The sequence below is a fragment of the Ochotona curzoniae genome, unplaced genomic scaffold (genome assembly GCF_017591425.1).
Source record: "Ochotona curzoniae isolate NIBS_2020 unplaced genomic scaffold, NIBS_Ocur_1.0 contig_64, whole genome shotgun sequence".
NCBI lineage: Eukaryota > Metazoa > Chordata > Mammalia > Lagomorpha > Ochotonidae > Ochotona > Ochotona curzoniae.
In genome coordinates, this window is record NW_024466502.1 from 9544046 (window position 1) to 9558825 (window position 14780).

The following is a 14780-nucleotide window of genomic DNA, read 5'->3' on the forward strand; positions in this document are numbered from 1 at the left end:
TTTTTAATGACAAGAATTATTAATGTGAGTTGTATGTGCCTGATAGACTCTCACAGCTTCTCAAACTTTGGAATCAGATGTACACCACTGCCCCCATTTCTTGTGCTATATTATCTTCACCTTTTCATCATAGCTGTCACCAAATGTCTAGAGCCACAATGATAGGACATCATCAGAAGGAACTTAGCATAATCTTATATTGAAATTGCAACTTCTGGCCAGTGTTGCCACAGAGTCATTGTGTTTTGCCTTAATTATATACCCATGCTACCATTCAGAGTTTGCTTGGACACCTCAGCATAGTTTGAATACTACTGGTTTGTTATGTGGTTCCATTGTTTAATTTGGTAGTTGTGGGTACATTTCTTTTTAGTCTTTTTTTATCCAATTCTAAAACAGTGTTCCTATTTCAATTTGGCAATCAAAGGTGGTTTCTGATAAGTGAATTAATATTTGCATCCAAATATTTCAGACATTTTTATTTTACTTGAGAGAGAGTTCCTCACTGGTTTATCTTCATAATGTCCACAACAGCCAGAGCTGAGCCAAGCAGAAGCCAGAGCCCAGAATTCCATCTGTGTTTCTTACAGAGATTCCTGGCAGGGACCCAGGTGCTTAAGCCATCACCTGCTACCTCCGATGGTTCACATTAGTAGGACAATGGATCAAAAGCAGAAGTAGAAGTCCAACTCGGGTATTTCAATATGGGATGCAGGTGTCCCAACCCCCTTTGACCACTATGCCGTGAGGTTATTGTCCCATGCCACTCTTGACCCAGCTTCCAAACAGAAGTTATAAGTGCTATGAAAGCAACTCCCCGTGTGGTTTACTAGTTATTTTAATTCTACTCTGTTTTACCTAAGCTTTTGTTTTGGTTTGATTTCCATGTAGCTTCTCCGTATACAACTTCAACTCCAAACATCAACAGCGTGAGAAATGCTGACTCGAGAGGGTCTCTTATAAGCACAGACTCGGGTAACAGCCTTCCGGAAAGGAACAGTGAGAAGACCAATTCCTTGGATAAGGTAATTTATTTTCACGTAACATAAGTGTTTCATAGAACTAATACATTTAACCCAAAGTAAATATGCTTCATGTTGTAGTATCTGTTGTGTGACCTATTTGTGTGTGTGTGTGTGTGTTTAAACACGTCAGTAAGCCTGTAATAGATGATCAGAACTTAACCCAACATTGGGTCCCATTTCCTGAAATGTGCCGACCCCTATTTCCAGGGTTTCAGATCAGGGCTGTGTTTGTAATAGAGCACCTGGAGCACATGATTCTGGCAGGTTGGGTAGCTGGGGAGAATTAACATGGTACCATTAAGAATCCCTGCAGCCTTCGTGCGAGAGAATGCTCTTTGTAGCACAGTTCTCGCAGCTGGACACCCATCCCAACAAAGTCCGCTCCCAAAGAGATTCCTCTTCCATACTGAGGCAGAGATATGGCTTGGTTTGAAGTTACTGTTCTCACACTGAGCCTAACCCTAACTGGTCTTCCTGACAACTCATCCTTTTTCCTTGAGATTACCGAGGGCCCAGACTACTTGGGACTTTGTGCGAAAAGCTAAGCCTTGTACTTGAGTCTGGAACCATGTGTCAGCTTGTAGAGCAAGCTGTTTTTCCCAGGTTATTTCAAGTTACAGGCCAGTGTTTGTGCCAATCCCAGGTGACCTATGTAGGAATATATTCCTGGTTCTCAAACACTATCTGGAACGCAATCCTTCTCAGCATCAGGTTGGTTATCTTGTTGCACATCGTGTGCCTGGCCGTGACATGGTTATCTCTGAACACCACTCTGTCAGGGCAAGGGTGTGTCATGATGTGCTGAACTTTCCCCTTGACTCCTCATGCCTCCCCGCGTAGAGGGAAAAGCTGCTCCGAAGGCACTCGGCTTGTGTCGTACGCAGTGCTGGAGAGGAGGAGGAGGAGAGCTGCCAGTCGGCCAGGAGAAACCGGGTCACTGTGGACTTCTCCCTTCTAACCGTCCCATCTCTGCCAGAGGAAACGTTGCCTGCTGCGCCCTCCTTACCACCGCAAGAAGTACTGAGTTCTCCCGGTGGCCTGGTGAAGCAGGCGCCGAGATGGTGCACCCACCCCGACCAGTTCTGCCACTAAGCGCGCACGTTTCTTACTTAAGTCAAAATATCCATTCATCCCTTAAGTTCAGCTTGCCTGTTACGTATGAAAAAGGTGTATTATTTTTTAAAAAAAGATGTGTGAATTTCACAGTGTTTGGGGGACCAAAATAAACTTATCTTTTAACTCCATTTTCCACAACTTCTTTGAAGTTCCCATATATTCAGTTGGCCCCAACATCTTGAAGGAAACATCTTTTTTTTCTCTATTTTGATATTTGGCCAGAAAAAAAAAATCTTTTTATTTTATTTCAGTTGAAAATACAACTTGCAAGGTTTGAGCCTCCTGCTTTTGTAATCATGAAAGAAGCTTCTTGTCCTAGTATTTTCTTTTAAAGATGCACCTGTTGGCTAGTGGCAAAACTGCCCTCCCTCTCTGCTCCAGACTTCCTGACGTTTGCTGTGTTCAGCTAAGCTGATGCTGGTGTGACCTCATCAGTTTAGAGTCTGGCAGTGCTGTGCTGAGGTGCCCCCACTCCCTGCCAGCCCCCCTGCCTGTTGTGGCCCCCAGATGACAGTACCTCAGTTGCAGGCTTACGTGGTGGATTCTCAGCAGGAGCGCAGGCTCTGCTGGCTCCAGCCACGGCAGCTGCCTGAGGGGCGGTAGACGGTGTGATGAATTTGGGTCCTCATTTCTGTCTCTGCTCCTAGCACACGTGCCTTTTTGCATGAGGTCTTACTGGGCTTTTCAGAGGCCTTGACTGTGCCTGACTCTCCCCGTGGTTGTCCAGTTGGACCAGGTCATGCCCTCTGGCTCTTCCCTCAGGAGTAGTGTGAAGCAGCGACAAGCCAGTGCTGCCCAGGAGCAGCATTTGCGTGTCTTCGGCTTGGGTGGCTTCACAGTCAGCAGTTTGCTGGAACCTTCCAGTGTGTGTGATTCATCTCCATTTTAAGAATGTTCCCCTCCAAGGAAGACAATGAAATGATATTTTCCTCCCTGGAATCTGAAAGAGAAAAATCGTCTGTATTTCTTTTTCAGCATCAACAGAGTAACACTTTGGGAAATTCTGTGGTTCGCTGTGACAAACTTGACCAGTCTGAGATTAAGAGCCTCTTGATGTGTTTCCTCTACATCTTGAAGAGCATGTCCGACGGTACGTGAAAGGAAGTTGTTTTGCTTAGTTTCAGCTCCGGACTGAGTTTGAAAGTGTTGAAAGGATACATGTTTAAAAGAATTGTCTCTCCTGTTTGAAATGTAAGTTAATTTACTGAGTTTAGTAGAAACAGACACCTTAATGTGTAAATGCAGTTTTGTTTATTGTTTTCTTTTCCTAGAAAATGAGTTTCGAAATTTGACTAGGCCTGTTTTTTAAGATTTCTGTTGAACTTGGACCCATCATCTTAACTGAAGAGCACAGAGGCTGACAGAAATAGCTTGGGATTTGTTGTTAGGATTTTATTTGTCCAACAAATATACTGGCGACTCGCATTATGATTGCTGCCTCTGGCATATTAGTTGCTTAAATCAGAAACACGTACTGTCGGAAGATCTAAGCAGGAATTCCTCCCGTTTAGGGTGGGCTGGGTGCATTCCTTTCTTTCAGAGTATGTCTGAGATTCCTGCTCTGCGTGGAAGAGAGATGTGTTGTTTTAGTTTTCTGGAACAGACACTGGCATCACAGTGGATTGTGTTTTTGGTTAAGGACTTGGTAGTCTCATTATGGAGTGGAGTGAACAGACCCAGGACTGCTATCTCTAAGCCAGTCAAGCTCCTGAGCGTGTGTGACAGGACCATCGGTGTGGTGTAACATGTGGCATACCATATTCTGATACAGTGTTACCATTCTTATCCAGGTGAAAAACATGACATTTATTTTGCCCACAGCAAATTAGAAAGTGTGCCCTGAGCTCCAGTAAGGTAACTGAATTAAATGAGCTCTTCACAAAGCAAAATGCCATTTTTTTTTTGGAGCCCAAAACCTTCCTCTGCCGCCTGTGCCTGGTGGGAGTAGGTGTGAGAATGAAATATCCGCTGGAGATATTTCTGCCCCAAAGTCATGTTTCTTTCAACTTGAGCTGCCGCGTCAGCGGCGTTTGCAGCCTGACTTGATCACTCCGATGGTGGGCACAGCCTGCCTGTCCTTAAACTGCTGAAGGGCCAGGTAGCTTTATTCTCCTGGTGATTTGTTACATTCAAATGGCCCTTTTAAAGAAAAGGAACAGATATGCCAGCTCTCCCAGTCGTGGCAACTTGCATTATGATGGCTGCCTTTAGCTACTAGTTGCTTAAATCAGAAATGTGTTGGCAGAAGACCTAAGCATTGCTCTCATTTTAGAATGAGGTGCACTTGATTGATTTAACTTCCCTTGCAGCCATGATTCTTCAAGAAGCTCAGTGACAGAATTGCTAACTTCTCCAGGTCAGCCTCGGTTGTCAAGGAGTCCTGAGCGTCCTTGCCACAATGTGCTGTTCTGAACAGTCTGGACACAGGCCCCCTGCCTTCCGGTCAGGCTCCTGGACAAGTGTAGAGCCAAAGGCCGTAGTTGTACATCTTCCCAAGTTGGAGGCATCCCTGCAGCCACCCTCACAGCTCATCTCAGATCCTAAAGACTCAGCCAGCTTTTCCCTGGATCACATCTCTTCACTGGTCTCTCATCCTTCATATAAGATGCAAGAATGGCGAGTGGGCATTGGGGCACAGCATGTTGAGCCGCAGCCTGGGCCCCCTGCACCACATGTTGGAGTGCTGGTCAAGCTGCTCCACTCTGATCCTTGTCTCTGCTGTGCATCCTGTGAGGCGGCCGGTGACATCTCAAGTGCTGTGCCCCTGCCACCTGCATAGGAGACTCAGAATGAATTCGGTCTCTGGCTTTTGCACACATTTGGGGAGTCAGCCAGAGGACAGAACATTTCTCTCTCTCTCTTTCCCTTTACCCCTGACATTCTGTCTTTCAGCAGATTAAAATTTTTAAAGCAATTCGAAAATATGTCACTACCAGATATTGGCACTCTTTGTTTAAACACTAAACTGTTAAGAGTACACTCACAGGGCCCGGTGAGGTAGCCTAGTGGCTATAGTCTTCACCTTGAATGCTCTGGGATCCCATATGAATGCCATTTCTAATCCCGGCAGGCCCCACTTCTCATCCAGCTCCCTGTTGTGGCCTGGGAAAGCAATTGAGAATGGCACAAAGCCTTGGGACCCTGCACACGCATGGGAGACCCACAAGAAGCTCCGGGATCCTGGCTTCAGATTGGCTCAATTCCGGCCATTGCAGCTGCTTGGGCAGTGAATCATCGGACATAAGATCCTGCTCTCTGTATATCTGCCTTTCCCATAAAAATAAGTAAATTTTTTGAAAAAGAGTACATTCACAGAGATCTAAATGTACATACCATTTAATAGGCCACTTTACTTCTGATCATCTGTGCTAGGGAGCTGGACATGTGTGCAAAGACCATGTAGACGGTTATTTATTGAAGCATACAGATTATAGCAAAAGGCTAGGGAGAAAGTCAATAAATGTTTCAATAGGAAACATGGCTAACTCAATACTGTGAGCCTGGGAAGGTTTGGGATAGGTTTAAGCTGTGTTAGTTAATGAAAAGTCAAAGGATAAAAACAATGTATGGTGCACAGAAAGCCAGGGAGCTATCCTGTATGATCTGACAGAGCACCCAGTGTGATCCAGTTAAAGCTCAGGCATTCCAGTGCAGCTGGTTTGTTTTCACTGGGATAGCCTGTTCTGTGTATTGGCCGCTATAGATTGGTCACTTTGGTTGGTCATTTGACCAGCTCTCTTTGGGTGTTTATACTCAGGCGTCTCCCCGCTTTGATATAGATTCTCCATCGTGTACATAGTAAGTATTAATGTTTGTCTTCTAGATGCTCTGTTTACCTATTGGAACAAGTCTTCAACATCTGAACTTATGGATTTTTTCACAATATCTGAGTGAGTACCTTTGTCTTCACCCACTGTCTTTTTTTCCCTAGAGGAAATTAACAGATATGGAAAACACTGTACAGTTAAACCAGGAATGGAATGTGGGTCACATGTGCCTTACTCCTGAAGTTCTTTCGCCTGACCTGACCCCAGTACCTTTGTGGGGTACTTCACACCCAGAAAGCAATGCCCAGGCTGTTACTGCAGGCATGGTGGTGGTTAGCAATGAGAAGCAACTCGTGATGTGTAAAAGGTATTTGAGTAACAGACAACCTACACGTGACAATGGGCAGAATCTGCTTCTCTGAGTTGACTCCAACTTAAGCACATGTGCATGGAGGGTATGTCCCATAATATTCCTACCACATCCCAGACCGCACCTCAGCATTACCAAGCATGTTGTTCTGTAGTTTAAAAAAGCCTTCTTCAACTGTACTGACACTGTTCACAACAACAGGTTAAGTCATAGCCATAAGTAGCTTTTTCTGTTACTTTAGGTCATGTTTTTAGTGCCTGATGTATTTGCAGGAACTCAATTCTCAAAGCTGGATGCCCTTGGGAGTGGCAGGGGAGAGGCTGTGGCCATGTTACCAGCAGGGGGAGTAGTTTACAGGTTGGGTTCCTGTGTCATGACCAGTCCCTGTGATTAGAGGCCTGGTTGTCCTGGGCTAAACTGAAATTCAGCACCCAAAGGAATTCATCAGACATTATCCTAGCTATCTGTTAGGAAATACATCATGTTTAAAGAAAAATCAGTGTTGTGAATATATAAAAAGAACACTGTATACGTGACATTCCTAAAGGATCAATCCATACAATTGAGCCACAAGAAAGAACTCTGTATGGATTTCAGTAAGTGTGAAGAAGCCACTCAGAGCTGTGTGCATGGCCTCCACCCCAAGTTCTAAGGCAGACAGCCTTGGAGTAAGTCCCTTACCTGAGTCAATCGCAGTTCTGCTGGTCACGGGCCCTTGTTCCCTGGCACCCAGCCACTATACAACACGAACACTTAATCATTCTCTCTGAGTTCAGAGAATCCCTGAAAACCAAAATAAAGGACTAGAGGTAGTTTGTCTTCAGTGCATTGAAAATAGTTCTATCTTCAAGTTGCCTAATAATTTTTCCATCTTCTCTGCAGAGTCTGCTTGCACCAGTTCCAGTACATGGGGAAACGATACATAGCCAGGTACCGTGGGGCATTCTAGTTTGAGAGGTTGTGTAACTTTCCATGGTACTTGGACCCAAATGCATGGGAAAAGCCACCTATGATGATTGACAGGGTTCCCACAGCAGTTGTGGAGGCGGCTGGCAGGCCCTCAATTGCCATATAGCCTCTGTTCCCTTCTTTCTCTGCATTCTGTGTCCTCTCTGTCTTGCCTCATCTCATGCATAACTCTTGGAAAGATTTCTTTAGAGGCTTGTAGCTACATCTTTACACTTCCTCCCAAGTTGTCCCTGCATCCCATGCTGTCTTCCTCCTCAGTCTATTCTCCCTTGCTCTTCTTCTCCTCTCCTTCCTCAAGGAATTCCCAGGTGTTTGACTTTCACAGGGTATTTTTACCCTTCCCACATCCCTGCAAACACCCTACCCTCTCACCTACCTTCCTTCTTTCCTAATGAAACAATGTTTGCACTCCATCCCCAATTTATGTGAACTTGCACAAACTTTCCTTTGCTTCCCTTACTGGGACTAATCCATGGCAGCTCAGCATCCTTCTGTGACTCGGTTGAGTGTTAACACTCCCTTTGAGTTCCAGCAGAGCTGGGAATTCCTTGCTGTGTGTCCTGTACCTCTTTCTTGTGGGGGGAGGGGATGGTGCTTTCTCATCTTCTGACTCCCACCTGCTACCACTCATGTCTGTATTTGGCTTTTTACCCTCTCTGAGTTGTGTGCCATTGTGTGTTATTTGTGTCTATGGGTTCTTAGTCTAAATGTCACAGTTTTCTATTTTTTTTAACATATGTAAGTATGCTTAGTTTTTAAGAAAACCTTTCAAATTATAATTTTGGTTTGTTTCTCTTGCTCTGGTAGACATGACAGGAATTAACGCTTTCTAGTCCAGTATAAAGATTTGTTTTTTATGTTAACATTGTTCTCTTCTGGAAGTGTCTGGGGGATTTTCAGAATCATGTTTTATGTGATGTAATACAAATCTTTTATTTCAAAAATAAGCAGATTTGCACTTTCCTCCTATTAATGTTTTCCATTTTAATTGAAATGTGGGAATACATGAAGTTCTCAAATCTTAACTTTTTTTTTATCACAACAGTCATATTTGTATCTGATTTCTTGAGTACTGAATGCAACTGTACACAAGGTGTCTTTATGCTAACAGCCACACACTCACACTTGGCCTTGCTCGTGGGGTGGCCAGCAGTGTGTCCTGAAGTTAGAAAGCCTACAAGAACTCTGAGCCTTCTGCAGTAATTGCTACCTCTCTCGTGGCATGATATCTGGAGAGTTAGTGCCAATGGGAAAAAATGCCTCAGCGCTTAAAACAGTGAATGTGGGAAGCTAAAGATTTCTTTCCTGACAAAATATTTTAAAATTGGACTTTGTGAACGGGTTAGCTTAGTTCCTCCCTGCCCCCCCAACAGATATAAATTCAAAAAAATTTTTTTAGAGAAAATCTGACTTCATAAGCATCCTGTATATATTTGCATATAAATCTGTGGACTGTCTTAAAAATAGACAGGCAGAGGAGTGCAGAAGTGGAGATGCTGTTACTTTGTTCCATGCACTGTGAAAAGATTTGCCCTGCTTTGTTCAAAACTGGCCGCCGTCTCTGCTGCATGCAACAAAGACCCTGACCTGTGCGTGTGAATGTCGTCAGTGTTGGCCGTCCCGCGGTGGCCGGGTGTTTAAACACTGTGCCTTCTCATTGTCACTTTGAAATCACCCAGCAGCATGCTGTTGATGGTAGCCCGTGCATGTCCCTGTACCCCTACACAATAACTCAACGAGGGAACTGTGGGCTCCGGGACGGGGGACGTGGGTCACTCCAGCACTGGTCACCTTCCCCATCTGCTCCGGTGACGGCACACAGTAGGAAGTTAGCTGTCTGATTGCTAACCCAGATCACTTTTCTGTTTTCTCTACTTGACTGCTGACAAGTTTAACAAAGTGTGTGGCTCTTCTCCTTCCTGCTTGGGTAAGAATAAAGGTGTTAAAACTGCCTCATGTAATCCCTTCCATTGCATGTTTGTGCTCTGTTTCTTCCAATGTGTTTTTTAATTAGGAAATTGTTGATTTTTTTTTTTTACTCTTTTGTAATGTGTGTAAGGAGGTGTGTAGTGTTTGACAGTGGTCAGAACATTAGCCTTCAGCACCACATTGAAGTGATGCTCGCCTTTTTAAAAGTGGCGTCTCTAGTGTAACTTCTAGACATGGAGGGGTCTCTGCTTTGGCGTGGTTTTTTGCTTCTTCATCATCAGGTGCTTTGCCATGAACAGTTAAGAGCTGCTGCCTGTCTGTCTCTGGCTGCCCTGCTGGGCTCGGTCAGTATGTGGCCTGTCTCCCTTGTGCCACGTGCTGTCTTCACTAACACTCCCCATCTCGCTGCGGTGTAACACATCTAACTTTTGCTTCTATCCCATTTCACTCATGTTGCAGGAACCAGGAGGGGTTGGGACCCATAGTTCATGATCGAAAGTCTCAGACATTGCCTGTTTCCCGTAACAGAACAGGAATGATGCATGCCAGATTGCAGCAGCTGGGCAGCCTGGATAACTCTCTCACTTTTAACCACAGTAAGTCCCATGACATACCATCGTAACAGCCAGCGTCTCTGTGCCGTCTCAGAAGGGAGAGCCCTGGCCACACCATGCCACGTCACCAACTTGATTTCTCTTCCAGCTCAGGAAAGTAGGAGGAAGAGCTCACGGCCCAGTTCCCTTCCTTGGAGGAGAGTACGAAGAGCGTACACGGGAGTGACATAATGTGGAGCACGGTCAAATGCGGCACCCAACCTAAAAGTCCCTTTGTCCCAACCCCCGAACAAAATTGGGAAGGCTCCATAGCCACATATTTCAGTCTCTTAAAGACGGCCTGGGGATTGGTGGCTTGTAGCCTTGGCAGCAGCTGCTGTACATATCAGGGTCAGATTCCTTTTCGCCCTCCTGATCCCATGCATGTAATTGACCGAGCACCCACATTCTGGCATTCCCACTCCGAGTGCGTGTTGATCCTTCCTGGCCATGAAAACGTAGAGCCCGTGAATCAGTGTATGAGGGTGTGGAAAAGCGTCCAATAACGAAGTGACTTTTTCTGTGTTTTCAGTGTGAGAAAGATATCAAGTGTGCTTGGAATTTCTGTAGACAATGGTAAGACTTAATCAGGTTGGAGTCTGCTTACAAGGCCGGCTGCTTCACTCGCAAACCGAGACCTTTGTGTTCATCTTGCCTTCCTAACTTTGGGGCTTTCTAACTTCACAATAAAAGTTCTGCCAAAACATGGGAGCATATATGAAATGTAGTTTCTAATCAGTCACCAGAAGGGACACGAGAAAGTGTGCTGTTACTAGAATTTCATTGTTGCATCTTCCCAGGGGTCTCTCAGAGAAGAAACCCTAAAAGATTTTAACTGTGCAGCACATGAAAATTTGCATGATGGTTTATAACAGTCCCATTTCTGGTGGGGTTCCATCTCCTCTCCAAGCATGACATGGCTAATGTTTTCTCTAGACAATTATTTGTTCTCATTCCAAGAACTGTCTCTAATGCATAGTTATTAATACCCTCCCATCATTTCCAATTGTAAGAACTCCATTCACTGTGATGGTCACAGCTCTTTCTCAATGCAGGCCTAGAGTAAAGACAGACAGCATGTCCACCGTCTTACATTGATTGTAGGGACCAAAACACAGCATCTCCCCATTCTTCCAGTCCAGGAAGGGTACATGTGATAGGTGATAGCCTTTCTTTATGAAATTCCTAGGCTTCGTTTAGGTCAATATGATGTCAGCACGCCACATGCTGAATTGGTAGCCTTAAAATGCCAGTTCTCACTTTTGTGCATAGCTATAAAATACACATTTTTGTAGCACACTCAAGGCTCCAACACTTGCTTTTTCCCTGTCTTGTCTGGTGGGGCTTTTTCCAGCTCTGCAGACCAGACATTGAAACCAACAAAAGGAGGAGCTTTGTTATTTTTAGTTTCCATTTCCTGTTTAGCAACAGAAATGCAGTCCCCAGTGGTGGGCAGGAGCTGCTGGACTCACTTGGCCCAAAGAATTTCTGGGACTCACTGTCCCTCGAAATGAATATTTAACCTTTGAAACTTAAGCAGACCCAGCCCCACCTTCAAAGGTCATCATAAAAACACAGAAAAGGAAAACAGAACAGTCAGCGCATGAAGAAATCATCACACGCCTCCCCCATGTGCACATCCCCTCCCACTACAAAAAGATTTTGAGGTGGTAGCTTGAATTGAAGGGGGACAGCTGGCTGGGTACAGCTGCCAGGAGCCTTGTCAGCACGGTCAGTCCCGACAGGAAGGCCCATCCTCCCTGCCTCCCTCAGCTCTCGGTCCTCAGTCACATTTCTGCTGCTGCCTCCATCCGTCTTCCTGCAGTCCTGCTCTTATGTAGCACCCAGCCGTCATCTCCTCTCTCTCAGGTGATGCACTGGGATGGTGTCCACCATTCCCTTGGCCATCTCTGTCAACTTCCAGCTTGTCAGCTCAGACCAAAAAAAGGTGCAAAGAAAAGGAAACATAGACTGTAAGCTTGTGAATATGTATATGCAAATATTCAGCCTTATTTGTCTACACTAGTACCTCGCTAGATTACAGGACATGTATGGCCACATGTCTCTCTTCTAAAAATCCTGTATAACAAATACAGTACCTTCTGTTGGATCAACCCATGTGACATTGATGCAGTATGTGAGGGACTTGCCAGAGATAACCTGGAGTCCAAAGTGAATTCATTTCAGAAAAGAATAAAAATAGAAAGTCTTTGTACTTGTGTTACCCACTTCTGACTAGCAATGGTCTTGTCAGACATTTGTGTGGCCACTAGGGGGCAGCGGAGATCCATGCTGCAACCTAACCCTTTGTGGGTCCTCCAGCTGTGGTGTTACACCACTCCTCTCCCCACATTGTCACCAGCACCCTTTAATAGTAGGACATGGGGAAAGACATCATATGCGTAAAGTCCAACAGTGACTCATTACCCCTGATATTTATTGTGATAGCAAATCATGAAAATTGCAAAGCCAAATTTCACTATAGAAAATTGTCTTAAATCTGAAAAACATCCTTAAAGGACATGGTTGTTGCCCTCTGGCGGGTATCAGTGTAATTTACACCACGCTCCTTCAGAATCAGATTGCTTAAGAGTGTTCTTGTCCCTTACGATGCCCCTCTTGGCTTTACCAGCTCCGTGGTGTTTTTCTGTGCCTGGGATGAAAGTCCTCTTGTGTGCTCGGCTTTGTCCTAGTTCCTTAATCATGCAGTCTCCCAACTCCAGCCTAATGCTGGGACAGCCGCTCTATGCTGCTATTCCAGTTTTAGGGATTTTTTTTTAAGATTTATTTATTTGTATTAGAAGGGCAAATTCACAGAGAGAAGGAGAGACAAAGAGAAAGGTCTTCCATCCACTGGTTCACTCTCCAAATGGCACCGACAGACAGAATTAGGCCTAGGCAAAGCCAAGAGCTTCCTCCAGGTCTCACACACAAGTACAGAGTCCTAAGGCTTTAGGCCATCCTCCACCGCTTTCCCAAGTTACTAGCAAGAAGCTGGGGGGGAAGTGGAGCAGCCAGGACATGAACTGGTGCCCAAATGACATACTGGTGTGTTCAAAGCAAGTGTTTAGCCACTGAGGCACTACGCCATGCTCAAAATACATACTTCTCAAACAAACAAAAAAATAGAGCAACTAGGTGTCAAACTAGCACTTACATGGGATCTTTTAAGAAGTACATGGCCAAATTCTGTATCTGGAGCTATTCTGTGCTTTTTAGCTGGGAGTGAGTGAATTCTGTTTAAATTCTTCATTGTGAAGGCCATCTCGCTTACAGCCGTCACCTGGGTACACAGACCCAGTGCGTTTTCTAGAAAGAGAAACCGAAAACCGTTACTAAAGCCTCATGAAAACTTCACCTGTGCCGAGACCCATTTTAAGTAAATGGCCGCCATCAAGAATGGGTCCCTTAGACTTCATGGAAAATTTTGATTGACTTTTTGGTCCCTTCTTCCCACCATTTGTGACCAAGTGCTTTAACAATACTTCTCAATCTGTTATCCTCTTCTCTAGCCTCTGCAGCTTACCAAGCCATCTTCTCCAAATGCACCCAATTCAGTGGACCTCCCAGCCCCTCCGTCTCCCCCATCTCCTCTGAGAAACTGCGCACACGAAAAGCAGACAGACACAGACAGAACCAGCATGTCCTCACCAGAGGGGCAATGTACTGTGATGCAGACAAGCACAAGCATCAGATTCCCCTTTTAGAAAGAAGAACTGGACCAAAGCACAGGACAATGTTTCACCGTTGTTTTAAAAGTTCATCTGTGGCTCTTTAAAGGCTCTTTTGTAACCTTCTAAAATCCATTCCGTCATTCTGTCCGTTACAGGTTTCAGAATGACATCAGGCTAGTTCACTCTGTTTTCTGCTAATGACATCATGAGCTGCTTCAGGAGTTTTTTGCCCGCTCCCGGTCTCCGCAGCTCCCAGTGCTGTGTATTGCATTTTCCTGATCAACACTGAGTGTCCTCCTCTCTGAGTGCTAAAGAAACGCTGATTCCCCAAGCAGTGAGGGTCTATGCCTTTCTTGCTCCTTGGAGAGAAACATCCCATGGTGTTTCATGAAGCCACCCTCCTTCCATGTCACCTGGGCCAGCTCCATAACCCCTTGCATCCCTGTCCATACCTCTGCTGCTACGAACCATTCATAACTTCCTCTCTCAAGTTGCGTGTCTACCCGCATCTGTATCAGCACTGAATTGGTTTTGCAGTCACATGTAGGAGATTGCAGTTTGTACTTGAATTATGTACCATTCAGCTAAATGTGCCTGGTAGCTCCTTCAAGTCCTTTCTTCCTCTTAAGCATTTCTTTCAGACATCCTGGCTTTGATGCTTTTTAATGAAAGCAAGTAGAATACTATGAGCCACACAGTCAACTCTTGATTACCTGACAGGTGACTCAGAGGACACTTTCATAGCTCACTCGCCCCGTGTGCCAGGCACTCTTCTAAGAGCATTGCACAGGTGTTACAGAATTTAGCCCTCCCTGTAGCCCTCTAAGGTAGATACCACCATTCTTATCCCCATTCCACAGATGAACAGAGAAAGAGGCCAGGGAATTTGTATAAGGTTACACAGCTGGTGAGGGCAGAGCTGGGCTCAACCCCACCTTTTATTTATTTATTTTAAAGATTTGTTTCTTATTTGAAAGTCAGATTTAGAGGGAGTCTCCGTCCACTGGTTCACTCCCCGTATGGCGTGATGGCCAGGACTGGGCCAATCCAAAGCCAGGAGCAAGGAGCTTCACCGGGTCTCCCACATGGGCAGGGGCTTAGCACTTGGGCCTCCCCACAGCTTTTCTCAGGACGTTAGCAGGGACCAGGTATGGTAGTAGAACCTGCTAGGCCACACCACCAGCCCCTCACATGATTCTCTTAACCCGGGGCTGTGTTGCTACCTCCACATGCATGGAAAACCCCTGCAGGGGCCTCGCCAGAGTCCAGGAGCTAATCGGGCAGTGCCGGTGTTAGTGGGGTCCTGGCTCCACCATGCACTTCCTGTGTGACTTAAG

General features: G+C 45.4%; 1 protein-coding gene across 14 annotated transcripts in view; it reads left to right on the forward strand.

The window, feature by feature from the left end:
* The window catches only part of DOCK9 (dedicator of cytokinesis 9), a 279755-nt gene that overhangs the window by 219000 nt on the left and 45975 nt on the right, over nucleotides 1-14780 (forward strand). For 7 of the 14 annotated variants that reach the window (XM_040991186.1, XM_040991183.1, XM_040991187.1 and 4 more), the window contains exons 34-38: nucleotides 892-1025; nucleotides 3117-3231; nucleotides 5965-6031; nucleotides 7161-7208; nucleotides 9636-9772. In XM_040991186.1, the coding sequence (XP_040847120.1) occupies nucleotides 892-1025; nucleotides 3117-3231; nucleotides 5965-6031; nucleotides 7161-7208; nucleotides 9636-9772 (501 nt within the window). Of the gene's footprint in view, nucleotides 1-891; nucleotides 1026-3116; nucleotides 3232-5964; nucleotides 6032-7160; nucleotides 7209-9635; nucleotides 9773-10301; nucleotides 10346-14780 lie in introns of all 14 variants that reach the window. The other 7 variants (XM_040991191.1, XM_040991188.1, XM_040991190.1 and 4 more) reach the window with 2 other exon arrangements.